Genomic DNA, 23,712 nt, shown 5'->3' on the forward strand with positions numbered 1-23,712 from the left:
GAAAAATATTTAGCAAACTCTCGATTCCTCTGTTTCTTGCCCACCGACATTACAACGAGAAGATGTTGAAAGCCATTCAGACTCTCCCGAGGAAACTCGCGCATTTAAATTGAAGTCAGGGTTTCAGCTCTGCCCTCAGGGGTTTCTCCAGGTCGGAAAATCCTCCCCATCGCGATTTACCCACCCCAGAGCTCGGCATGGGCAGAGCCGGGCCCCAACATCTGCTCTGCGCCTCCATCCCCCGAATGGGAGCAGTGCACATCCTCATTTGCATGCTAATTATGATAATGAGCGCGTGGCCCGGCACGGGAGGGGTGGCTGTGCACGCCGGGGATGCCTTTTCGCTCCTGCAGGAAGGTGCAGGCACACGGGTAACCTGCTGCTTCTCCTCGCTGTGCCAAAAAAACGCCTCCCGCAAAGGGCATGAAAATAAATAATTTAATTTCTTTGTAATTTCTTTGTGTTGCCTCGGCAAGGCCCGGGCGTGTCCTCACACAACCACCACGGAGAGCTGGGAAGGGCAGAAAAGGAAATTCATCCTCATTTTCTTCACCACAGCAATTCTTCACCACAGCACAGTTCCCCCATCCCAGTCCCCCATCCCAGTTACCCCATCCCAGTTACCCCATCCCAGTTACCCCATCCCAGTTCCCCATCCCAGTTCCCCCATCTCAGTTCCCCCATCCCAGTTCCCCATCCCAATTCCCCAATCCCAGTTCCCCATCCCAGTTCCCCCATCCCAATTCCCCAATCCCAGTTCCTCATCCCAGTTCCCTATCCCAGTTCCCCAATCCCAGTTCCCCATCCCCTCACCCCAATTTGAGGATTTTCCAAGTCCATCCCATTATCCAGGGTTTTAATGAAGCTGTTAAGCAGCACCAGCTCCAGAATCAGCCCCTTTTTCACCCCCACGTTTTTCACCCACCCAGTCCAAACCTCCCCCAGATTAACCCCGAGGCTGCTGAGGGAGACTGTGCCAAAAATCTCACAGAAGTTGGGGCAGAACCATGGAATCATGGAAAGGTTTGGGTTAGGAGAGTTCAAAAAACCAACTTGGGGATGAGAGGAGGGGCAAGTCTGGAATGGAGAAAAAACAGAATCATGGAAAGGTTTGGGTTGGGAGAGTTCAAAAAACCAACTTGGGGATGAGAGGAGGGGTGAGTCTGGAATGGAGAAAAAACAGAATCATGGAAAGGTTTGGGTTGGGAGAGTTCAAAAAACCAACTTGGGGATGAGAGGAGGGGCGAGTCTGGAATGGAGAAAAAACCAGAATCATGGAATGGTTTGGGTTGGGAGAGACTTCAAAAAATCAGCTTGGGGATGAGAGGAGGGGTGAGTATGGAATGCAGAAATGGGGAGAAAACAGAATCATGGAATGGTTTGTGTTGGAAGGGACCTTAGGAATCGTCTCACTGCAACTCCCACAGGCACCTCCCACCATCCCAGCCCTGTCCAACCCAGCCTTGGACACTTCCAGGAATGAGGCAGCCAGAAATTCCCTGGAAAAGCCGTGTCAGGCCCTGCCCTCCCTGGCTCCCTCATGCCCAGAGCCAAGCCCTGCATCGCGGAAACCGACGGGCACAATTTGCTTTTGGTGACTCTGAGCTGGCTCTTCCCATCACCTGCTCGTGCTTCACCTGGAAATGCTCCTCACGGGCAGCAGGAGGGGAGGGTCAGAGCTCCTGACTCACAGGTCACCCTGCAGAGGGTGAATAAGTCCTTTATTACCTGGCTCACACATCCAAAATGGGGCTTAGGCCGTCTCAAGTCTTTTATGTGCCCCGCTGGGGACTGATGTTATAATTAAAAGATGCTTATCAGAAATGGTGAGTCAAGCAGAACATGCCAGGCACCGGGAGCAGCATCCAAATGGAGGAGATGTTTTGCCAATAAATAATTTAATCCTCGTTCCTGCTGCGTGTTTCACGTTCAGGGGAGTTCTCGGAGCTCTATAAAAGCCCTCGGCCCCTCGGCCTCTCACATTCTGCTCGCCTGGGCAGTGCCTGTCTTCGTTTGAGATCTGGTGAGGCTCATCCCTTCTTGGATGGGGGGTTTGGATTTGGGAGGTCACACCCGGACCTTCAGACCACTCTCTGACATGGGAGAAGCTCTTGAGGGACCTGGGGTGGGATTTACAGCGGTGCCACCACGTGTGGCGGTGCCTCCTGGTTGGTTTTGCTCTTGGAGGTGAAAAACAGGAAAGGGAAGCTCAGAAAGAGGGTTTGGATGGAATTTGGATGCAATCTGACCAGCGTTGGGCAACCGCAGGAATTTCCTCTGGATCTAAGCCCTCAGGACAAACCCCAAGGGAAATCAAACAGAACCGGAGGAGACTCTGACACCAACCCATCTCTTTTCCAGGTTTACTGGATCCAAGCCCTCAGGACAAACCCCAAGAGAAATCAAACAGAACCAGAGGAGACTCTGACACCAACCCACCTATTTTCCAGGTTTTCCCCCCAGAGCCCCACCATGATTTACTCCTCAGGAAGAGAATCCTTCTTCAACCTGAACTCCACCTGGTACGACCCCTCCGGCTCCTGGCTGGACACGCGACGCACGCCCTTCCGCTACGGTTACTCCACCTGCTGCTCCTCGGGCGGCTCCTCGGGCTGCCACGGCGAGGGCGTCGAGGGCATGAGGGGCCACGACTACCGGCACTACGGCTACCGACAGCCCCGCTGCGCCGAGCGCTGCCATGGCTCCTCGGGCTCGTGCCACGGAGCGGGGGACAGCTGTGTCAGGAGGCCCACGTACAGCTACGGGGGTTCAGGGGGGTGCCAGGGTTACGGGAGGTCTGTGTGCTCTGAGAGGTGCCAGGGTTACGGGAGGTCTGTGTGCGCCGAAAGGTGCCAGGGCTCCTCAGGTTCGTGCCACGGAGGGGGGTCCAGCTGTGTCAGGAGACCCACGTACAGCTACGGGGGCTCAGGGGGGTGCCAGGGTTATGGGAGGTCTGTGTGCTCCGAGAGGTGCCACGGGACAGTGGCCCAAGGGGGGAAGTCGTGCTGTGGGACCCCCGTGCAGAGCATCCCAGTGCAGAGCTGTCCCCAGCCAGTGCAGAGCATCCCAGTGCAGACCTGTCCCCCCCCTGTGCAGGTCTGTCCCCGTCCTTGTCCCCCTCCCATGAAGACCGTCCCAGTCCAGACCTGTCCCCCACCAGTGCAGGTCTGTCCCCGTCCTTGTCCCCCTCCTGTGAAGAGCATCCCAGTGAAGAGCTGTCCACCCCCAGTCCAGACCTGTCCCCCCCCAGTCCAGGCCTGTCCCTGTCCCTGTCCCCCTCCGGTCCAGCAGGGCTGTGTCCCCGTGGCCAAGGGCATCCCGCACCAGCAGCAGAAGCAGGTCTGCAAAGTGCCAGCCCGGAAGATCAAATAAAGGACCTGAGGAGTGAGGGGGAACAAAGGGAATTGTCGCTGTCCCCTCTCCCTGTCCTGCTTTGTCACCCATCTCTGCTCTGTCCCGCTGCTTGTAACGCGCTCTGAAGTTGTGACCCGCTGATGCTGTGAAATTTAAAATGCTTTTCACCTCGTTTCCCAGCAGATGCGGAGGCAATAAATAAAAAAGTGCTGGCTCAAACCCTCCTCGCGTCCGCGTTTTTATCTCCTCATCCCTCTGAGTGGCTCCTGGTCCTTCTGGTGGCCAGAGCTGGGTTTGCAGCGGCCTCGCAAGGAGGCTCCGGGATGGTTCCACCTGGCGGCTCCTCGTCCCCACTCCAGGCAATTTCCTGGTTGGCAAAGTAACAGTTTTCATCGCGGGGTGTTTATGCAAGGGGGTAATTAAATATTAATAAAGTTGTGTAAGAAAAATCCACATTTTAACGGAGAGGGGAAAAGCAGAGGATCTGTTTGGGACCACGAGGCAACGGGTGCAGCATGACCGGCACCAAAAACCTCCAAAAAAAAGCCCTGGGGATAAAAGGCAGGAAGAGGACTTGGGAATGGCTCTGAAAGCCCCCAAATTTGTGGTAGGGTTGGGAAAGGAATCCTCTGGGAGGATTTCTGTGGCCAAGCAGGGATGTGGAGCCGCTGTGAGTCACGGCACCGCGTGCTCGGAGCTCCTGGCACCTGCCCAGCCCAGGTGAACGCCTCCATCCCCTCCTGACATCAGGACATGGCACCATCAGCCACCGCCCAGGGCGGGGATTTCTCCCGCTGGAAAACGGGAAAGAAGCAGAAGCCAGGTGCAGGGTGGGGGTTTTAGGGTGGACACTGACAGTGACACCACCCCAAGCCTCCCTCGCCGACTTCTGCACGGGCAATTCCATCATAAAACCAACAAATGACCCCAAAAATAGCCATTTCCCACTCAGAATGGTGTCTGTGGATCCAGGCATGCGTCTCCAAGGAACAGGGGCTTTGTAGGGGATACAGAGAGCAGCTGTAGGGTCAGCACGGTCCTGCCCCATATGAGGGCCCAGGTGCCTCCGGGCCCTGCTCAGGTGTTTGTCTCCATCGATGGAACAAGTTCATCCCCATCACAGAATCAGGGCTGTAATTAATCGTGAATAATGAGTTTCACAAGGATTTCCATTCTCCCAATGTTTGTGAAATATCCCGAGTCGCATTCGGATTTCCTCATCTATCAGTTCCAGCAATTCAGCTCCACTGGGGACCAAGGGATCTCCTGGACTCTGTATTTTATTTTCATTCACTCCAGGCTGGTTTTAACATCACAGTGGCTGCTAGGGTCCGGCAGGAGATGAGACCTGGAGCTCTCCGTGGGCACAAAGACACTTTTGTCCCCAAAGCAGAGCGTGTAAGATGCAGATCCCAATGTCCTCCCACTCCTACCAGGACATTTTCCACATCCTATGGGCTTTTAAATTCCTTCTGTTTGGGTTGAAAGCCTTAAAGCAAAGAAAAGACTGGCTTGAACAATCCCAGCGCTACTTTTAGTGCTTCTTTGCTGACTTTATTCAGAATTTTTGATGTTTCTTTGATGCCCTGTCCAATTATGTTTAATTTTACTACCCACCACTACAGCCTTTTTATTCTTTTCCCTTTTATTTTTGGGTTTCCTTTACAACCCCACAATCAGACCCCACAATCCCACCTTCCCACCCTCTAAGACCAGTCCCATCTCAGTTCAGGATTTGGGCACAAGGAACAGGCAAATGCCACGATCAAATGTGACAAAAACCATCCCAAACTCTCCCAGCCCCGCGCCCCACCGGGCCAGGCGTGGTGGGCAATTAACATTTTTATGGAGTAACGAGAGGGATGTCAGGATATCGATCTGCTCCGTGTGTCAAAACAGCAGAGCAAAAACTCCCAATTAGCCAAGTGCTCGGGGTGCTGAGCAATCAGGTCCCTCCAGTGGGGCCCCAGCTCGTTTCCGGAGGAGAAGCCCAAGCCAGGCTTTAAAAACCCTCGCTCCGCGTTGCTCCTCAGCGCCTCAGCTCCTCAGCGTCGCCTCTCGAGCTCCTTCTGATCCAGGTGAGTCCAGATCCATCCGATTTTTACTCTCCCAATGCTCTCCAGCTTCTCCCCAGTCCTGAGCTCTTGAGGATTTCTCTTCCACGTCCTATCTCCGTCTCAGTCCTTCTGCTGAGTGGGAAAATGTAAAAATTCTTGGCTTGGGTGGTTGAGGGGCTCTGCAGGCTTTGCTCTGGAGTCTGTCCAGCTCTTTTCTGATATACAAGACCAAAGGGGCCACCACAGGTAGACGTGCGGTGATAACTCTTCTCCTGCTCAAGAACCTGACTTAGAACCACAAAATCATGGAATTGTGGAGTCATGGAATGGGTTGGGATAGAAGAGACCTTAAAATCTCACTGATTTTAGGGACATTCCCCCCACTAGCACATCCCAGGGTGCTCCAAGTCCCATCCAACGCAGCCTTATGTCGTGGTTGATACGGAGACAATACAAAGCAACTCTTCTTTTTCGGAAGGCTTCCAACCATTTTGATTACATCATGCGTGCTTTTTATACATTCTTACAATACTCATAAATTTACACCTACTGGTCATGAGAGACTAACAAAGTGCTCATTGGAACAGGCAGTTGCAGATTTCTCTCATTTCTCCTTCTTTCTTTCTTGGTTTCTGCATCAAAAACCTTGATAGAAAATCCTTCCAGGCTTGAAAACAGATCCTCTTCTCAAACTTCTCTCTGGCTCCCAGAAGTTGCTGTAAAACCTCTCCCGCATTTTTGGACACTTCCAGTGTCCCTCCTCGCGGCCTTCACTCACGGATGAGTTTCCCCAGCAGGTCTCCAGCCATGTGCTCCCGCCAGGACAGGGACCAGTGCCACCAGCAGGAACGCTCCTGCTGCCACAGCGGGGGATCCCGTTGCCGTGGGAGCAGCGGATCTGGTTGCCATGGGAGCAGCGGATCCGGTTGCCATGGGAGCAGTGGATCTGGCTGCCAAAGGAGCAGCGGATCCGGTTGCCATGGGAGCAGCAGTGGATCTGGTTGCCATGGGAGCAGCGGATCTGGTTGCCGTGGGAGCAGCGGGGGATCCGGTTGCCATGGGAGCAGTGGCGGATCTGGCTGCCAAAGGAGCAGCGGATCTGGTTGCCACAGTAGCAGTGGCGGATCTGGTTGCCATGGAAGCAGCGGTTCTGGTTGCCATGGGAGCAGCGGATCTGGTTGCCATGGGAGCAGCGGGGGATCCTGCCATGGAAAGCCGCAGGAGTGCCAGCAGCAAATCTACCAAGTGTCCTCAAATATGAAGTGATCACCCCGCCAGCTGCAGGTGGTCCACAGGAGCGCCCTGGATCCTGTGCCACATTCTGAAAGCTTTGCATGTGCCCAGGAATTTCCAATTTCCGAGGACAATGTGTCCTTCCCCTCCCCTGGTGTGTCCTGTAACCTGTCCTGAGCTTGTCTGTGGGTGCTGAAATAAACGCTTTGCTCAGCTGGCACAGTCGTGTCTGGATCAGTCTGTGACTACATTTGAGCCACCACAATCCATAATTTCTGTGAGGTTTTGAGCCAAAGAGTCCTATAGACAAAAAATTCCTTTTTTTTTTACCATTTGGCCCCAAAACATTGCCCCTGAGGGAGGCACCTCCACGTGCTGGTGGCAAACCCCCAGCCAGCCTTTCTAGAAACGCTGTGCCCAGCCCTGCCCGAGCTCTGGGTCGTGCGAGGGGCGTTGCTCGATGGTTACACAAGGAGCTGCTAAATTTCTTCCGAGCTTGTAATTAAAACGAATTGGGTAATTTATTGCTCCGGTATTGCCATTCATGAAATGGATGTTACCGTGATAAGATTGTTCTCGAGTGCGTCAGGAGGATCAGAAATTTCTGGCATTGCTGAAAAGGGTGCAGGCAGCAGCTCACTCCCTGTTTTTGGAGCAGAGGCGGCTCGGGAAGGCTCCTTGTCCCAATCTGGGGTTTGCCTTGAGCCCCCCATCTCAAAACTCAAGGCACATCAAGGTGGCCAACCACAAAATGTAGAGTTGCTCATTGTTAACAAACCCAGAGCAATTAAAACACAAGGAAATGAACACAGGGAGATGCCAAGAGCCAAAAATTCCTTCGAGTGTTTTTTTCCCAGAGGTCATTGACCACATTTCTGCTGAGGCCAGAACAAAACCCAATTGAGGAGCAGCTAGCAAACCCAGGCACAGTTTGTCCTGACACTGTCCTAGATCGTGGCAGGAGTTCAGCAACACAAAAGAAGGTTCAGGTTGCTCACCTGGTTCCTTCACCTGCCCTGTCCTCCCAAATTTCCCAAAATCCTCTGTTTTGGGTACCAGCAAATGTGGATGGGGTTTGGATGGAAGGAACCACTCACTCTCCATCTCCATAAAATCAACGTGGACAAAGACAAATCAAAGGCAGGAGAGCTCGGGAGGAAGGAAAATATTTTCCACCCGGTTTTCCAAGCCTTTCCACACCAACAAAACCACAGCAGTTCCCAGATGGGAAAATCCAGATTTCAGCCCTTTTTTTTTGCTTCCTTTTTAACGATTGCAATGCCTTCCATAAGCAGAGACAGAAAGAGCCAAACAAGCTCCATGGCCCCAAAGAATTCCCAGCCCACGCGGCAGAAAGGTACAGGGAGTATCCCAAATTATTGCCTCTCATGAGCTCTCCATGTGGGGCTGTGCATCAGGGATTCGCTGGCCAATTAGGAGCTAATTGGGGATCAGGGGAAATGCAAAAAGGGGGTTCCTGCAGCTCTGGAGAAAGTCCCGGGGGTCTGCCAGTTGCCCACAACTGTGTGCGGCCGAAGGCTCCTGTGGGATCCCTCCTCCTCCTCTTCCTCTTCCTCTCCTCCTCCTCCGGCAGCACCACAGCCGCTCACATGGAATAAATCCATGGATCCATTCCCGGGCTGAGACTCAACCACATAATTAAGCACCTTGCTAATCCTGGATCCTTACCCAGGGCAGGGCTTATTGCTTCCAAAAATAAGAATTCCAGCTGCTTGAGGTCCTCCTGGCAGGAAACCTCGGAGTTTCCTCATCGCCCCACCGTGTTTTGACCAGTTCTAAGAGGAACGAGCCAAAGGTGATTCCAGGCAAATCCCAAAATCCCTGAGGTTGGAAAAGCCCCCCCAAGGCCATCAAGTCCAAGCTGTGCCAAATCCTCACCTTGTGCCCAGCCCAGAGGGTCACGGCCAGGCCTTCCTTGGACACTTCCAGGTGACTCCAAACCCCTTTTCCAGAAAAAAATTCCTCCTGATTCCCACCTGAGCCTCCTATCAGAGTTGTGCAGAGCCAGAAATCCCCCCGAGCCCCCTCTTCTCCAGGCTGGGCCCCCCCAACTCCCCCAGGAGTTCTCCAGCCCCTTCCCCAGCTCTGTTCCCTTCTCTGGACCCCTCTTGCCATGCGTGCCCAGAACTGGACACGGCACTGGACATTCCCCTCACCATCGCCAGCGCAGAGGAAATTCCTGCCAAATCGGAGTTTTCTCCTTTCCCAAAACTGTTTTTGCCACTTCAGGGCCCATTTTGGTTTTTGGGGGAGCTGCAGGCCCGGAGAACCTCAGGACATGCTGGAGGGAAGTTGTGGTTTGGGGATGAGGCATAGTCTCCCCCTGAACCCGAATCATTCCCGGGGTGTGATCGATGCCAAACCTGACCTGGGGAAACCGGGGCCACCCACGGCTCCCCCAGCCCAGCCCTGCACAGTCAGAGCCGGCAATTAAAGCTCCGTGGACTGGAAAGGCGACCTACAAGGAGAGGCAATCCCAGCGTGGATCAGGTGAGTCACCCCAGGAGCCCCAGAAATGGGGAGGCAAAAAAAAAAATAAAAAAGAAAAAAGCCACCGGCGAATTAAATGAATGGGACAGGGAGGGGCTTCTCTATGTGGGGTGTGCAGAGAGGGTATAAAAGTGCTCCTGTCCCCAAAAGCCTCATTGCCTCTCATCCTTCCTCATCTCTTCCTGCACGAGCAGCCTCAGGTAAGAGCTGGGCGGGCTCCAGAACCATTGGGGGGGTGAGTTTGGATCCCCAAATCTGGAACGGGGCTGGGGTGGGTGAGGAGGGAGCCCAGGGAGCAGAGGTGGGGATGTGGAGGGAGGGTCTGGGGTCTTGGCTCTGGCTTTGGAAAGCCAGGCATGGTTCCCAAACTCCCCACCTTTGGTGGGACAATGCCAGAGAGGAAAACGATCCAGAAATGTGGGATGTGGCTGGGACTGGGACAAGGAACACCAGGATTCATTTTTCCAGCCCCAGCCAGGGAGGGTCTGGGGTCCCAGCCAGGGAGGGTCAGGGGTCTTGGCTTTGATTTTGGAAAGTCTGGGTGTCCCCATGGCCTGGGTGTCCCCAACACCTTCAGTGGGACAATGCCAGGGGGGAAAACGATCCAGAAAAGTGGGATCTGGCTGGGACTGGGACAAGTAACTCCAAACTCCAAACCCTGATTCCTCTTGCCTGGAAGGGCGGGAGCAGGAAGGACAAACCCCTGCCAGCTGCTGTGTACCCACAGGTGGCCCAGCACCGCGCCATGTGCTCCCGCCAGGACAAGGACCAGTGCCACCGGCAGCAGCGCCAGAGCAGCGGCGGCTGCCACAGCTCCGGTGGTGGCTGTCACAGCTCCGGTGGTGGCGGATGTCACAGCTCCGGTGGCAGCTCTGGGGGCTGTCACAGCTCTGGTGGTGGCGGATGTCACAGTTCTGGTGGTGGCGGCTGTCACAGCTCGGGCGGTGGCGGCTGTCACAGCTCCGGTGGCTCCGGCTGCCACGGGAAGCCGCAGATGCCGGTGCAGCAGCAGCAGCAGCAGCAGCAGGTGCCGCAGATGCCCCAGCAGAAGATGAAGTGACAGCGCGGCCATCGCCTTGTCCCAGCTCTGGCAGCAAAGGTCACACAGGGGCCGGATCTCTGTCACCTTCCCGGGGGTCCTGAAGCCACCCCTGTGCCCTCCGGAGTCTGGCAAGGGCTGGGCTGTGCCCAATAAAGAGTCACATTCCCTAAATCCCGCTGGTGTTGGTGTTTCCTTAAGCTCCAGAGCCTGGGAGGCAGCCCTGGGATGTTCTCCAGAACCAAGGATACAGCCCAGGATGGGGTTTTAGGGCTGGGATGTTCTCCAGAGCCAGGATGGGGTTTTAGGGTTGGGATGTTCTCCAGAACCAAGGACACAGCCCAGGATGGGGTTTTAGGGTTGGGATGTTCTTCAGAACCAAGGACACAGCCCAGGATGGGGTTTTAGGGTTGGGATGTTCTCCAGAGCCAGGATGGGGTTTTAGGTTTGGGATGTTCTCCAGAGACAGGATGGGGTTTTAGGGCTGGGATGTTCTCCAAAGCCAGGATGGGGTTTTGGGGTTGGGATGTTCTCCAGAACCAAGGACACAGCCCAGGATGGGGTTTTAGGGTCGGGATGTTCTTCAGAATCAGGGAGGGAGCCCAGGATGGGGTTTTGGGGTTGGGATGTTCTCCAGAGCCAGGTTGGAGTTTTAGGGCTGGGATGTTCTCAAGAACCAGCCCAGGATGGGGTTTTAGGATTGGGAGATTCTCCAGAATCAAGGAGGTAGCCCAGGATGGGGTTTTAGGATTGGGATGGTCTCCAGAGCCAGCATAGGACGGGGTTTTGGAGCTGGGATGTTCTCCAGAACCAGTCCAGGATGGGGTTTTTAGGGCTGGGATGTTCTCCAGAACCAGGATAGGGTTTTGGAGCTCGGATGTTCTCCAGAACCAGTCCAGGATGGGGTTTTTAGGGCTGGGAGGCTCCTAAAATCCAGGCAGGCACCAGGTTGGACAGTTTTTATTGGGTTTTTTGTGGTGTTACAACCATTTATGTGAGAAAGGGGAAAATAAGCAGGGGGAAAAAAGCCTTTGGGATATTTACAGTGCAGAAAGATCTCCCTGAAAATCACAACGAGCCCACTCATCCAGAGCTGAAGGATTGGCTGCAGCTGAGGTGCATTTTTGGTGTGTCCACCCCCCCCCAAAAACCCGTGGGAATTTTGCTGTTGACTCCAAATGAGCTGGAGATGAACTCTGAACAAAAAATGAACTTTTAATTTTCCCCCAGGAACCCACTCTGGGCTCATTATTTCTGTACAGGCTGGTACCAAATAATCAAATAATTCCCCTGCTCATCCCAGCCCTATTAACCAGGGATTTTTTTCACTTTCTCCCCATTAATAATTATGGTGAATGGGCTGAGATTTCAGCAGGGTTGAGATTTTTTGCTTTTTATGAGGAAAAAAAAAAAGAGAAAATCTGTCCCAAACCACCCCCTCCAAGCCTTCAAAGCTGCATTTTTAAAGCACCCCGAGGAGACACCGCTGGAGCGTGGGGATCAAAGGAGACCTGGGGGTACTTTTTGCCTCATGGAGGTAAATTGGTGGAGCTGGGCTTGGTCCTCACATGCCCCAGGATGTTCCTGGCTTGGAAGGAGGAGCAGGAAAAGCCTGGAAGGAGACCCCAGCATCGGAGCAATCCTACAGAAAGGGAGGAAAACCCACAGGGGGGGTTCACCCACAAAACCTGGCAGGACTCGAGTCCCTCCCTGCGGCCCGCTCCGATTGGTGCCCAATTGTCGCGGACATCTCTTCATTAAAAACCCTTTCTTTAGGATTTTTCTCTTCTGAGAAGCTGAGAAGCCTCGGGAACAAAATGTAAACGATGATTATTTATTTATGATTATTATCTGCTGCCGTGGGATGCAACAGGTGGATCTGTGATTGGTCTCGTGTGGATGTTTAGAATTAACAACCAATCACAGCAGAGCTGGCTCTCTCTCTGTCCGAGCCACAGACTTTTGTTGATTTTTTTCTTTTCTATTCTTAGCTCAGCTTTCTGATGGGAACTTTTCCTTGTATTCTTTTAGTGTAATTTTAATGTGATATATATTTTAATGTAATATATATCTTAAAATAAGAACGTAATTTTAATGTAATATATATCTTAAAATAAGAACGGAATTTTAATGTAATATATATCTTAAAATAATAAATCAAGCTGTCTGTAACACAGAGCCAGATCTACGTTTCTTCTTTCATTTTAAGACCCCCCCGTGACCACTGCCACACCCAATTACCGCACAGGTTCAATTAGAGCTGATTAAACGCCCTGCAGAGCCCAGCTCCTGCTCCATCCCACCCTCACCACCGTGACCACACCTCGGCGCCTTGGGGTGACACCCGGCTCTGTCCCCACCTTGGGAGGTGTCCCACGGGTGACACCGCCCTGCTGTCCCTCACCTGCTCCCTCCACGTGCCAGGAGCAGCAGAGCGCCCTCAGTAGACGCAGGGCTTGGCGGGAGCTCTCTCCTTGTTCATGGGCTCCGTGTCGGGCTCCGAGGGCCGGGGGATGGCTCTGGACTTGCTGCTCGGGGACCTCTGAGGGGACACAGAATCCCGTCAGCCCCTCCCGAGGTGGGGAAGGGCCGGGACCCCTCAGCCCGAGGTGCTGGAGGGGCCCAAACCCGGTGCCAGGGCTGCAGAGCTGGAGCTGCCCCTGTAGGAAAAGGGGAGGGGGGCACGGGAGCTCTGCAGGGAGAACCCCAAGGGAGGACAGACCCCGGCCCAGCCCGGGATGTGGGGGGATGCTGCAGACCCCCACTCACCCCCCCAGCCAGCCCAAAATACCCCAGAGGGCAGAGGGGGATGTGGTCACAGCAGGAACCCGGTGGCTGCAGCGTCCCCAGAGCCCAAAATCCCAAATTTTGGGTGCCCCAGTTGCCCCTGGGGAGTGCCCAGCTGTGGGTGCCCATCCTGCTTCCCTGTCCCTGCAGTTCCTGAGGAAATGTCGCTCTCCAGCTTCCCTGGAGCCCCTGCAGGTCCTGGAGGGGCTCTGGGGTCCCAACATTCCCAACATTCCCGGCCTGGATCCATCAGGGAAGGGCTCCAGTGCCTTTATCACCTTCGTGGTCTCCTCTGGGCTCTCTCCAACAATTCCAGGTTCCCTTTCCCAGCCTCTTTTCCCCCTGCAGCCCCTGCTGTTACCTTGACAGGAACGAATTCCTGCTGGATCAGCTTCTTGAACTCGCTCCTGCTGAAGGTCTCCGATTTCCTGCCCTTCCTGGCGTTGCCCTGGGAGCTCTGCATCATGTCAGTGATGGCTTTGATGAGCCTGGACATGGCTCCAGTCCTGGAGAGGAGCAGAACCTAAGGCCACAGACGCTGTCAGGGCAGCCGGAAAATCCCCCCAAACGTCCCTCCCAAAAATCCCAAATATCCCTTCCAAAAATACCAAACATCCCTTCCAAAGATCTCCCCAAACATCCCTTCCAATAATCCCAAATATCCCTCCCAAAAACCTCAAATATCCCTTCCAAAAATCCCAAACATCCCTTCCAATAATCCCAAATACCCCTTTCAATAATCTCAAATATCCCTTTCAATAATTCCAAATATCCCTTCCAATAATCCCAAATATCCCTTCCAATGATCCCAAACATCCCTTCCAATAATCCCAAACATCCAAATTCCCAATTATCCCTTCCAAAAACCCAAAACATCCCTTCCAAAAATCCCCCCAAACATCCCTTCCAATGATTCCAAACATCTCTTCCAATAATCCCCAACATCCCTTCCAAAAACCCCAAACATCCCTTCCAGCAATCCCAAACATCCCACCTCAGCCCTCCTGCACTTGATTTCACCAGAGCCAAAAAGAAACTTTCCTTTCCCGGTTTATCCGAGGACTTTCCCCTGGATTCCCCTCATTTTCCCACTTTCCCTGCCTCAATTAGAGGGAAGCTGCTCGCAGGCACTCGCGGGGCGAATGAATCAGCTCCCGCAGGTGCCCAAAGGAGCTGATCCCGTCCTGCCTCCGGCTAAAACCGGTCCCAAGGCAACGCCGCGAACACAAAAATTCATTTTAAAGGCAAAAAGAAGCGACGGAGCCTCACCTGGATCCGCACCGGGAGTGGCGGGAGAGGCTCGGAGCAGCCCCGGGCAGGATCGGGGTGGGAGGAGGAGGAGGAGGAGGAGGAGGAGAAGATTCCTTCCGGTCAGTCCTGTTCTCTTCCCAGGGAGCCTCCCTCATTCTCCTGCGCTCCCAGGATGTTTACGGCACACCTGGAGAGGTGGATGTAGGTCAGGGACAAAGCACCTCCTTGGGTGCCCAAAGAACGCCCTTCTCACATAAAATCCTGCATTTCTTATCCCCTAAATGGGGTTTTTTCTCTACAACACAAGGGGGTTTGTGGGTTCGGCAGCGGTGGCAAGGTGGGGACACCTGGGGACACCTGGGGACCACGGTGGGATCCTGTCCTGATGGATCTGGGGTCACCACGGGATCCTGTCCTGATGGATCTGGGATCAGGCTTCGATCCTGTCCTGATGGATCCATGGTCAGGTTCTGATCCTGCCCTGATGGATCTGGGGTCACCACGGGATCCTGTCCTGATGGATCTGGGATCAGGATGGGATCCTGTCCTGATGGATCCATGGTCAGGTTCTGATCCTGCCCTGATGGATCTGGGGTCACCACGGGATTCTGTCCTGATGGATCTGGGATCAGGTTCTGATCCCGCCCCAATAGAGCCATGGTCAGGTTCTGATCCTGCCCCGATGGAACCAGGACCAGGACCAGGTTCTGATCCTGCCCTGATGGATCTGGGACCAGGCTCAGGTTCTGATCCTGCCCTGATGGATCTGGGACCAGGTTCTGGTTCTGATCCTGCCCCGATGGAACCAGGACCAGGACCAGGTTCTGATCCTGCCCTGATGGATCTGGGACCAGGCTCAGGTTCTGATCCTGCCCTGATGGATCTGGGACCAGGTTCTGGTTCTGATCCTGCCCCGATGGAACCAGGACCAGGACCAGGTTCTGATCCTGCCCTGATGGATCTGGGACCAGGTTCTGGTTCTGATCCTGCCCCGATGGAACCAGGACCAGGACCAGGCTCTGATCCTGCCCTGATGGATCCAGGCTCAGGTTCTGATCCTGCCCCAATGGATCTGGGACCAGGCTCAGGTTCTGTTCCTGCCCCAATGGAGTCAGGACCAGGCTCAGGCTCTGATCCTGCCCTGATGGATCCCAGGGCGTGCCCCTCTCCGGCACCGAGATCTCCCGATAGGGGCAGATCTCGCTCCCCATCTCCCCGCGGTTGGGACAGGAGGAGCTGCAGAGCCACCCACGCCCCTCGGTGGGTTGGAAATGGGATGCGGCCAAGGGCTGGAGCCAAATTTTCCTTCCCCAGCAGGATGAGGCAAGAGGCAGCAAGTCCCTGCAGGTCCCTGGCTGCTTTTGGGGCAGCTGCAGCAGCCCTGGCTGCTCTCCCTGTTTGAGAACCCCAGGAGTTTTTGGGTATTTTTTGGGATTTCCTTCGGGGCTGGGTTTGGGGCATCACTGTAGGGGTACGAGTTGTGGGTTTCTCTGGGCCTGGATTGAAAGCACTTGAGACAGCAATTAGTGTTTGGACTCAAGTGTTTATTACTGTGTTTATTATTTCTTATCAGTAAAACAATCTCACTGCTGTGAATTTGGCAGATTTTCATTAGAAGGCCCCAAATGTCCAACAATCTCTTCTTCCAAGGTCTTGTAAGACTAAACTATCCAATTAAGAGCTGACACCTAGATTATTTCCCCTTTTAACCAAATGATCCCAATGTGGGCTTTTCTGCCCAATTACAAAATGCCACCCAAACCCATGAAGAAGAAGGAGGAAGAAGAAGCATGAAGAAGAAACCCAGGCCGACACCCTGTGCCCTCCATCTTGCATACTAAAAATCCCAAAGCCGCGATTTCTCACTCTCTATAATGTCACACTTTTATGGATTCCAGTCTATTTTGAAGTTTAGGAGATTTCTCCATGGATGAGGGTCAGAGTCGGTGCTCCCCTGGCGGTGGCAGCTCTGGCAGGACCTGGTGGCCTCTGCAAGTGTCACATCCTGGCGATGTCACATCCCAGCAGGTGGCAGCAGGAGCCCGGGCTCGCCTCCGGATCCCGGACTCTTTCAGGGGATTATTGTAATTATATATTATTAGAGGATTATTATAAATAAATAAATAAATAAAATTTATAATTGTATCATTATATTATATTATATTATATTATATTATATTATATTATATTATATTATATTATATTATATTATATTATATTATATTATATTATATTATATTATATTATATTATATTATATTATATTATATTATATTATATTATATTATATTATATATTACTACAATATAAAACCATATATATTATAAAATATATATTATATATTATATAGTATATAGTATATAGTATATATTAATATCTTACGTTATCTATTGATATTATATTTTATTATATATTATACATTTAAATAATATAATCTTATATTAGATTTTAATATAATGTAACACATATTGATATGATAGATTAATATGTCATTATAGATTATTATAATATATTATTATATACTATTATATAGAATATATCATAATATTATTGTATATTATATATAAGATATGGTGTTATATAATATAGAGTTAAATGTAATATTAAATTATTATTATTATTATTATTATTATTATTATTATTATTATTATTATTATTACGTTTAAAAACTAAAATTTAAAAATAAATTTTAAAAAGAAACATTTTTAAAACACCTCATTTTTTGGGGGCGCAGAGCTGAGGGGACCCTGCTCCTGCAGCAGCTTTGACCCCGTCAGGAGGAATTTGACATCTTGGGTGTCAAAATCGGCTCCAGAGGAAGCTGAAGCAACCTGGGGGTGAAGCAAACCCGGGGAAGTCTTGTGTTAATTGTGTCTTGTGTTAATTAATTGTGTCTTGCTTCAGCTCTTGCTGCTTTGGGGAAGTTTCTGGAAGGTTCCTTCCCGGATCTGGGCGGTTTCAGAGCTTTGAGTCACCCTTGGGAAATCAGCTCTGCTGCTTTTCTGCCCCAAAAGGGGATTGGGAAGCTCCCAGCAAGCTTGTCCCTCTGGACAGCAGCTAATTATTAACTAATTAACCTTTTTGGGGAAAATTTGGGGTGTTCTGGGTGAGGGATTGGGGTTGTTTCATGTTCTTGTCCACAAATAAATTTTTAAGCCCAAAACTTGATGTGTCCACCACCATCTGTGGAGCAAAAATGCCCTAAAAAGGTTTTTCCTGCAGAAAATATTGCTCATCCTTCCTCCCAGCTCCTGTCCACCACCACAGCTCAGTCTCAGGACATCTGTGCAGAATTTCCAGGCCAAAAAAATGGGGTTTTTTCCTAGTTAGAAACACAAAAATCTGTCAAATCCTGGGTGCAACCCCAACCTCTGTGAGCCACCAGCAGCTGCTGGGGTGAATCCCAAATTCCCAAAGTCCCGAAGGTGAGAAAGGAGAGAAAAAACCCAGAAAAAAAAACAAAAACACAGAGACACCGGAGAGCTTCGGAAATCTTTATTTGGCAGCAAAACCACGGCGCTGGGAGGAAGAGGAGGAGGAAGAGGAGGAGGACAGGGAGGATTTTAAGGCTGGATTCAGCTCTGGAACGTTCTCCAAGCTCCAGGATTCCTCGGAGGGGCTGCCTCAGTGGTGGTGCTGGTGCTGGTGCTGGTGCTGGTGCTGGTGGTCCTCCACCTCGTGCAGGTGCTCGTGGGTGGCACAGGTGACACGGGTGACCAGGAGCATCATCTCCCCAAAGCTGATCTGGGCATCCTTGTTGACGTCCAGGTCCTTCATGATCTGGTCGACGGTGGCCTTGTTCTTCACGTGCTGTGAAGGAGAAGGAGTGGACAAAGTGAGGGCAAAATCTCCTTGTTTTATCCCTGGGTGGACCAAATTTTCCTTTGGCTTTAGGAAGGTGAGTTCCAAACAAAAAATAAATGGGTTTTTTGGTTTTTTTTTTCTTTTTTTGTGGTGTGGCTTCCAGGAGGAAAATGAGATTTTGGGCTGATTTTTGCAGAGAAAGGGATGAGGGTTCCTTCACGGAGAACATTTGGGACAGGGTGGTTGGGCAGGAGAGCGGAGCACGAAGAGGGTGAACCCAAACCCTGGGGACAATCCAGGTGCTGGGACACAACCCCTCACCTTCAGGTAATTGGCCAGCTGCTTGTCAATCATCATCTTGAGCTCCTTCTTGGTCAGGGTGTCCCTGTCGCCCTCGCGTCGCGAGAACTGGTGGAAGACGTCAATGATGACGTCCATGGCCTTCTCCAGCTCCGACAGCTGCTCCTGGCTCTGCTGGCCCTGCAGGAGAAACGGTCACAAGGAACGTCCAGGAGAATCTGGGATAACTGGGCTGGATCCAGGAAAATCTGGGGAGGAATGTTCCTCTCTGGAGCTGTTGGAGGCTGAAAGACCTCCTTCACCAAGGAGGCTGAAGGAGAAAAATCTGGGGTGGAACTGTTCCTTTTTGGAGCTCTTGGAGTTTTCTCTAAGAAGGCTGAAGGACCTGGCAGCCTCTGTGCACCTACAGGTGAGAGCTCAGACCTGATTTGGCCCCAAAATGGGCCTGGTCTGAGGCTGGTTCTGCTGATAAGCCAACCAGAGAAGGTGATAACACCCCAAAAATACAGTGCAGGTAAGAATACCCCAAAAAATCCTCAGTGGGGACACCAAGCAGGTGAAAACACCCCAAAAATCCTCTGTAGGGACATCAAGCAGGTGACAACAACCCAAAACCCTCAGTGGGAACTCAGAGCAGGTGACAACACCCCAAAACCCTCTGTAGGGACTCAGAACAGGTGACAACACCCCAAAAACCCTCAGTGGGGACACAGAGAAGGTGGCAAAACCCCAAAACCTTCTGTAGGGACACCAAGAAGGTGACAACACCCCAAAACTCTCTGTAGGGACACGAAGCAGGTGACAACACCCCAAAAACCCTCTGTGGGGACACCAAACAGGTGACAACACCCCAAAATTCTCTGTAGGGACACCAAGCAGGTCACAACACCCCAAAACCCTCAGTGGGGACACAGAGCAGGAGATCTGACATCCAGGAACCTCTGCCAGGAGGAAACCTCTCTCCTCACGGGCTCTGGAGATGGTTTTGCCCAGCCAGCACCCTGGGTGGAGATGAAGAAATGCTCCCCGAGGATCCTCACCCCTCGGATGACCTGGAAAAGAGCACAGAGACCCCAAATGCCCCCGGCACTTGCCTTGCTCATCTTGTCACCGCAGCGAGGTCCCCTGAGGTGCGGGGCCGGTGTCACCCCGGTGTCTCTTATAGCCCAGCCACGAAGTGTCCCCGTTGTGAAATGTCCCCATCCCGTTCCTGGATGGCCCCACAAGGCCCCTGGCATTGCTCAAGGCTCCGGGAAGTTCCCCAAAAGGGGCTCTGTGGCTTTTCCTGCAAGCTCGGGGTGTCACCGGCTCAGGTGGGGGTGGCCCTGTCCCCTCACCTGCTGGGATTCGCCGCCAGCTCTGGGCAAAAGCCCCTTCCCTTGGGGTTCTTCCACATCTGGGATTTTTCCGTATTTGGGATTTTTCCGCCTTTGGGGTTCTTCCACATTTGGGATTTTTCCACCTCTGGGTTTCTTCCACATTTGATATTCTTCCACATTTGGGATTCTTCCACGTTTGGGATTTTTCTACTTTGGGATTCTTCCCCATTTGGGATTTTTCCATATTTAGGATTTTTCCCCATTTTCCTCCTTTCCAGGGCTGTTTGCTGATGCCGGGTGGTGAAGATCACCCCCTGCCCTGCTTGTCCACAAAACGCCCCCACCCTTTGTCCATCCCAGTGTCCCAGTGCTTGCCAAAAACCTCCAAAATCACCGAGCCCGACCTTTGACCCTTCACCAGAGCAGAACACCGGGTGCCACCCGCTCCTGGCTGTGTCACACGGGGCACAGGTGGCACCGGGACCGTCCCCAGCCTGCGGCAACCAGCTGTCCATGAAAGACGATCCGGGTGTGTTCCCGGCCTGGCCCAGCTCCAGCAGCTCCGTTCTATCCGTGCCAAGGGTGGTTTGTCCCCACCCCAGGTGTGCCCTGAGCTGCAGAGCCCAGGTGTGGCTGAAAGGTGAATTTTTATTTCGCTTTTCAGGACTCTGTCCCGGATTTTGTGGGTTTTTTTGTGTTGTTGTTGTTTCTCGGCCTGGCAGAGGCCCAGCACGGGTCTGGCAGCTCCAAGCTGCCAAGTTGAGGAGCAAAACGAGATTTTCCAGCGTTTCCTCATCAAAATGAGTGCCCTGCTGACTCAGCATGCTCATCTGGGGTTTGTTTGACCTGCCCAGCTCGGGTTGGTCTTGTCATGGTTGGTCTCAGGTTGGTCTTTGGCCTCCTGGTTTTGGAGGCCAAAACAAGGCCTAGGCTGAGTTCAGGAGCTTCTTTCAGCAGGAATTTCCTCCTGGAAAGGGCAACCGGACCAGGGAGGTTTGGAGTCCCCATCCCTGGAGGTGTCCAAGGAAGGGCTGGACATTGGTCCAGGTGGGGACAGGTCACAGGCTGGACATTGGTCTGGGTGACCAGGTGGGGACAGGTCTGAGTGACCAGGTGAGGACAGGTCTGGGTGACCAGGTGGGGACAGGCCACAGGCTGGACATTGGTCTGGGTGACCAAGAGGGGACAGGTTAGTGGCTGGAGGTTGGTGACCAGATGGGGACAGGCCACAGGCTGGACATTGGTCTGGGTGACCAAGAGGGGACAGGTTAGAGGCTGGACATTGGTGACCACTTGGGACAGGTCACACATTGGACATTGGTGACCAGGTGGGGACAGGTCTGGGTGACCAGGTGGGGACAGGCCACAGGCTGGACTCGATCTTGGAGGTCTTTCCCAAGTGAGAGGACCCTGGGATGCTGAGATTCCATCCCCAGCCCCCAGCCCTGGCTGCTGGGGTGCTCTGCTTTCACAACAGGCAGGTTCTGCTGCAGAACAGGACGTCTGGGGACATCGGGCACGTTTCACAACACGGTGTCCGGGGCCGGCCGCGGCGTTGCAGAGTTTTGGTGCAATTTCAGGAAACTTCCTTGGGTCACTTTGGTCGCCCTGGAGGTGCCAGGGGGACAAGGACGGGGGACAGGGGGTTCCAAGGTGGCCTGAGCCAGGGGTGACCCCCAGGTGTGAGTGGTCAGTGGTCACTGAGGTGCCCAGGGACAAGGGGCAGTGCTGAAGGTCACAGGGATGGATGCTGGCACCACTTTGGTGGCTCTGAGGTGTCCTTGAGGAGAACCTCCCTGTCCAGATGTCCCCAAGGCCTGGGCTCTGCCAGGGATCCATAAACCAGAGCAGAAACAGCCCAGGACCTGCTGGGAGGTGCCCAGAGACCCACAGGAACACCCCAAGGTTGCAAAGAATTGCAAAATTCTTTCAAAACTCACATTTAGGGGCAGGAGAGTGGCTGATGTGAGGAGAGGGAGCAGCAGCTTTGTCCCATCAGGGTCCATATCCCAACACCTCCATACCCCAACTTCCCAAATCCCAAATTGTCATCAAGCAGAGTGTTCCCAGTGCCTGAGAAGCAAGATTTGGGATTTTGTGTGTTTGGGTATTGCCTCAGATCCAAGATTTGGAATTTGGGGTGTTTGGGTGTTGCAGTTTTGGGATATGGAAGTGTCTGGACTCCACGTCTCTCCCAGAAGGCAGAAAATCATCATTAATCCAAATATCACAATGTTAAAAAATATTAAAATCATCCTGAAATCCCAATATCCCAAACCACAGGATTTTGGGCACTGGGAACATTTTGCTTTATGAGGATTTTTTGACAAAACCATCGCTGCAGATGACCCCACCCACCCCTCCCTGTCCCTCCTCCCACCCCCACGACGGATAAGGAAAAGCCCAGAGAGAACTTCAAGTGCTGCTTTATTGCGCCATGGGGCTGCTCCAGGCGGGCAGGGAGCAGCCAGAACCCGACTCCCCAAGCTTCCCTCTCCCATTTTTCTGCGGCCAGGCTCAGTCCTAGTCGGGCCCGCAGCGCTCGGAGCCGTGGCTGATGCGGTGGGCATCGTCGGCCAGCTTGCTCAGCACGATGGTGAACTCCTCAAAGCTCAGCTCCTTGTCCTTGTTCAGGTCGGTCTCCTGGAAGAGCCTCTCCAAGTAGCCAGCCCGGTTCCTGTCCTAAATTTGGGGACATGAGGTGAGGGTCGCATCCCTGTCCCAGCTCCACCCCAGAGCTGGATGGATCCTTCCCTGCCCTGGGAAGGGTTTGGAAGATGCAGGATGTCCCAGCCCTCCCCTACCTCACCCTTAGCCCCAAATTAAACCCCAGAGGGGACAGGATTTTGTCCCAAAATCCTGTGGCTGGGGGCACAATGGCTTTTAGGAGAAATCCATTGGATCAGGTCAATTTGGGGAGAAATCACATGGACTGGGCCAATTTTGGGAGAAATCAATTGGATCAGGCCAATTTTGGGAGAAATCAGTTGGACCAGGCCAATTTTGGGAGCCAACAATGAACTTGCATCACTTTCCGACTTATTGAGAGGAGGCTGCAACATTAGAGCTCCCAGAACCCTCACAGCCAAGGCCCAAGAAGTCCTTGAGAAGGTTGGTGAGGCCCTTCAACAAAGACAAGCACATGGATGCCACAGACCTTTCTTCTTGCAGTGTCAGGAGAAAAAATGCAATTGTGTGGTCTCATATTTCAATGGGACACCTCAAAGAGGGATCCAAATGGAATTTCTTATCCTACAGATCTCCAAAACCAATTTTTGCAACATGAGAAATGACAGCTCAGGTCATAATCAGAGCCAGAGCGAAATTGCTGGAAACGGTGAAGATTCCACTATTTATCCACCATTGAAAAGAAAATCTTTTTTTTGGGGGGCATTACGAAAACCAGAAAAATTGCAAATTGCATCCCTGGACTGTTCAGGTGTGAGTTCAATTCACTTTCCACCTCCACTTTTCGACTGGGCATTGCAAAAACCAGAAGAATCTCAAACTGCAATTTGGGCTGTATCTGTCTGATTCACTTTCCACCACCACAAACAGCAGGGGTGACCCCAAACTGGGTGTGACAGAAACCCCCTCGTCCCCCAGGAGCTCCTGAACCCCATCCCCGTGGGGTTGTCCCTCAAGAACTCACACAGGTCCGCAGGAAGGACGGCGCCTGCTCCTTCAGCAGCGTGGTGAAGTCGCTCATGCTCAGGAGGTCTATCTCGCCCTGGCGGATGCTGTACTGGTGGAACACGTCCACCACGGTCTGCAGGGACTTCTCCAGGGTGCAGTTCCCCGGGAACTGCCGGCTCCCGGCGTGGCTGTGGGTGCTGGTGGACATGGCTGAGCTCTGGAGGGACCTGCAGGGGTTGGGTACAGACCTCGGAGTGTGAGAGGGGACAAAAATCAGCACCTGACCCCGGGGACACCTGCAGGTCATTGGTGTGGAGCAGAAAATGAGGGGATTTGGGGATGTTGCTCCAGTTTGGCGTTGCCAGGGAAGCAGCTTGTTCCAACACACCTGGGGACCTTTTACAGGTGACGGAAGCAGGGTC

The 23,712-nt window shown here is 52.7% G+C and overlaps 5 protein-coding genes across 5 annotated transcripts; 3 read left to right on the forward strand and 2 right to left on the reverse strand.

Annotated features, from left to right (window-relative positions):
* Window positions 1–2,472: 2,472 nt before the first annotated feature.
* Window positions 2,473–3,372, forward strand: LOC115913208 (keratinocyte proline-rich protein-like). Its single transcript, XM_030965131.1, has one exon. It carries the CDS (start codon window positions 2,473–2,475, stop codon window positions 3,370–3,372), a length of 900 nt encoding a protein of 299 aa, XP_030820991.1.
* A 2,846-nt stretch (window positions 3,373–6,218) lies between these two features.
* LOC115913249 (sericin-1-like) lies at window positions 6,219–6,677 on the forward strand. Its single transcript, XM_030965175.1, has 2 exons — window positions 6,219–6,274; window positions 6,374–6,677. The coding sequence occupies exons 1-2, from the start codon at window positions 6,219–6,221 to the stop codon at window positions 6,675–6,677; spliced, it is 360 nt and encodes a 119-aa protein (XP_030821035.1).
* Window positions 6,678–9,900: 3,223 nt separating this feature from the next.
* On the forward strand, window positions 9,901–10,215 carry LOC115913460 (loricrin-like). The gene has a single exon (XM_030965494.1). The coding sequence runs from the start codon at window positions 9,901–9,903 to the stop codon at window positions 10,213–10,215; it is 315 nt and encodes a 104-aa protein (XP_030821354.1).
* A 7,640-nt stretch (window positions 10,216–17,855) lies between these two features.
* On the reverse strand, window positions 17,856–18,524 carry LOC115913209 (protein MRP-126-like; the record flags this gene model as incomplete). Its single annotated transcript, XM_030965133.1, has 2 exons — window positions 17,856–18,041; window positions 18,357–18,524. Coding segments are annotated over 2 exons (354 nt in total), but the record flags the coding sequence as incomplete, so codon positions are not given.
* Window positions 18,525–22,177: 3,653 nt separating this feature from the next.
* Window positions 22,178–23,498, reverse strand: LOC115913476 (protein S100-A7A-like). The gene is made up of 2 exons (XM_030965519.1): window positions 23,307–23,498; window positions 22,178–22,336 (listed from the first exon to the last, which is right to left on the reverse strand). Exons 1-2 carry the CDS (start codon window positions 23,496–23,498, stop codon window positions 22,178–22,180), a joined length of 351 nt encoding a protein of 116 aa, XP_030821379.1.
* Window positions 23,499–23,712: the final 214 nt, after the last annotated feature.

Source organism: Camarhynchus parvulus, chromosome 25, assembly GCF_901933205.1.
Source record: "Camarhynchus parvulus chromosome 25, STF_HiC, whole genome shotgun sequence".
NCBI classification, from domain to species: domain Eukaryota; kingdom Metazoa; phylum Chordata; class Aves; order Passeriformes; family Thraupidae; genus Camarhynchus; species Camarhynchus parvulus.

Coding starts and splice junctions, on each gene's coding strand:
- LOC115913476 (XM_030965519.1), bottom strand. CDS start 23,498: ATGTCCACCAGCACCCACAGCCACGCCGGGAGCCGGCAGTTCCCGGGG. Junction 22,337..23,306: donor CGTCCTTCCTGCGGACCTGT/GTGAGTTCTTGA, acceptor CCCCAAATTTAG/GACAGGAACCGGGCTGGCTA.
- LOC115913208 (XM_030965131.1), top strand. CDS start 2,473: ATGATTTACTCCTCAGGAAGAGAATCCTTCTTCAACCTGAACTCCACC.
- LOC115913249 (XM_030965175.1), top strand. CDS start 6,219: ATGTGCTCCCGCCAGGACAGGGACCAGTGCCACCAGCAGGAACGCTCC. Junction 6,275..6,373: donor CAGGAACGCTCCTGCTGCCA/CAGCGGGGGATC, acceptor CTGCCAAAGGAG/CAGCGGATCCGGTTGCCATG.
- LOC115913460 (XM_030965494.1), top strand. CDS start 9,901: ATGTGCTCCCGCCAGGACAAGGACCAGTGCCACCGGCAGCAGCGCCAG.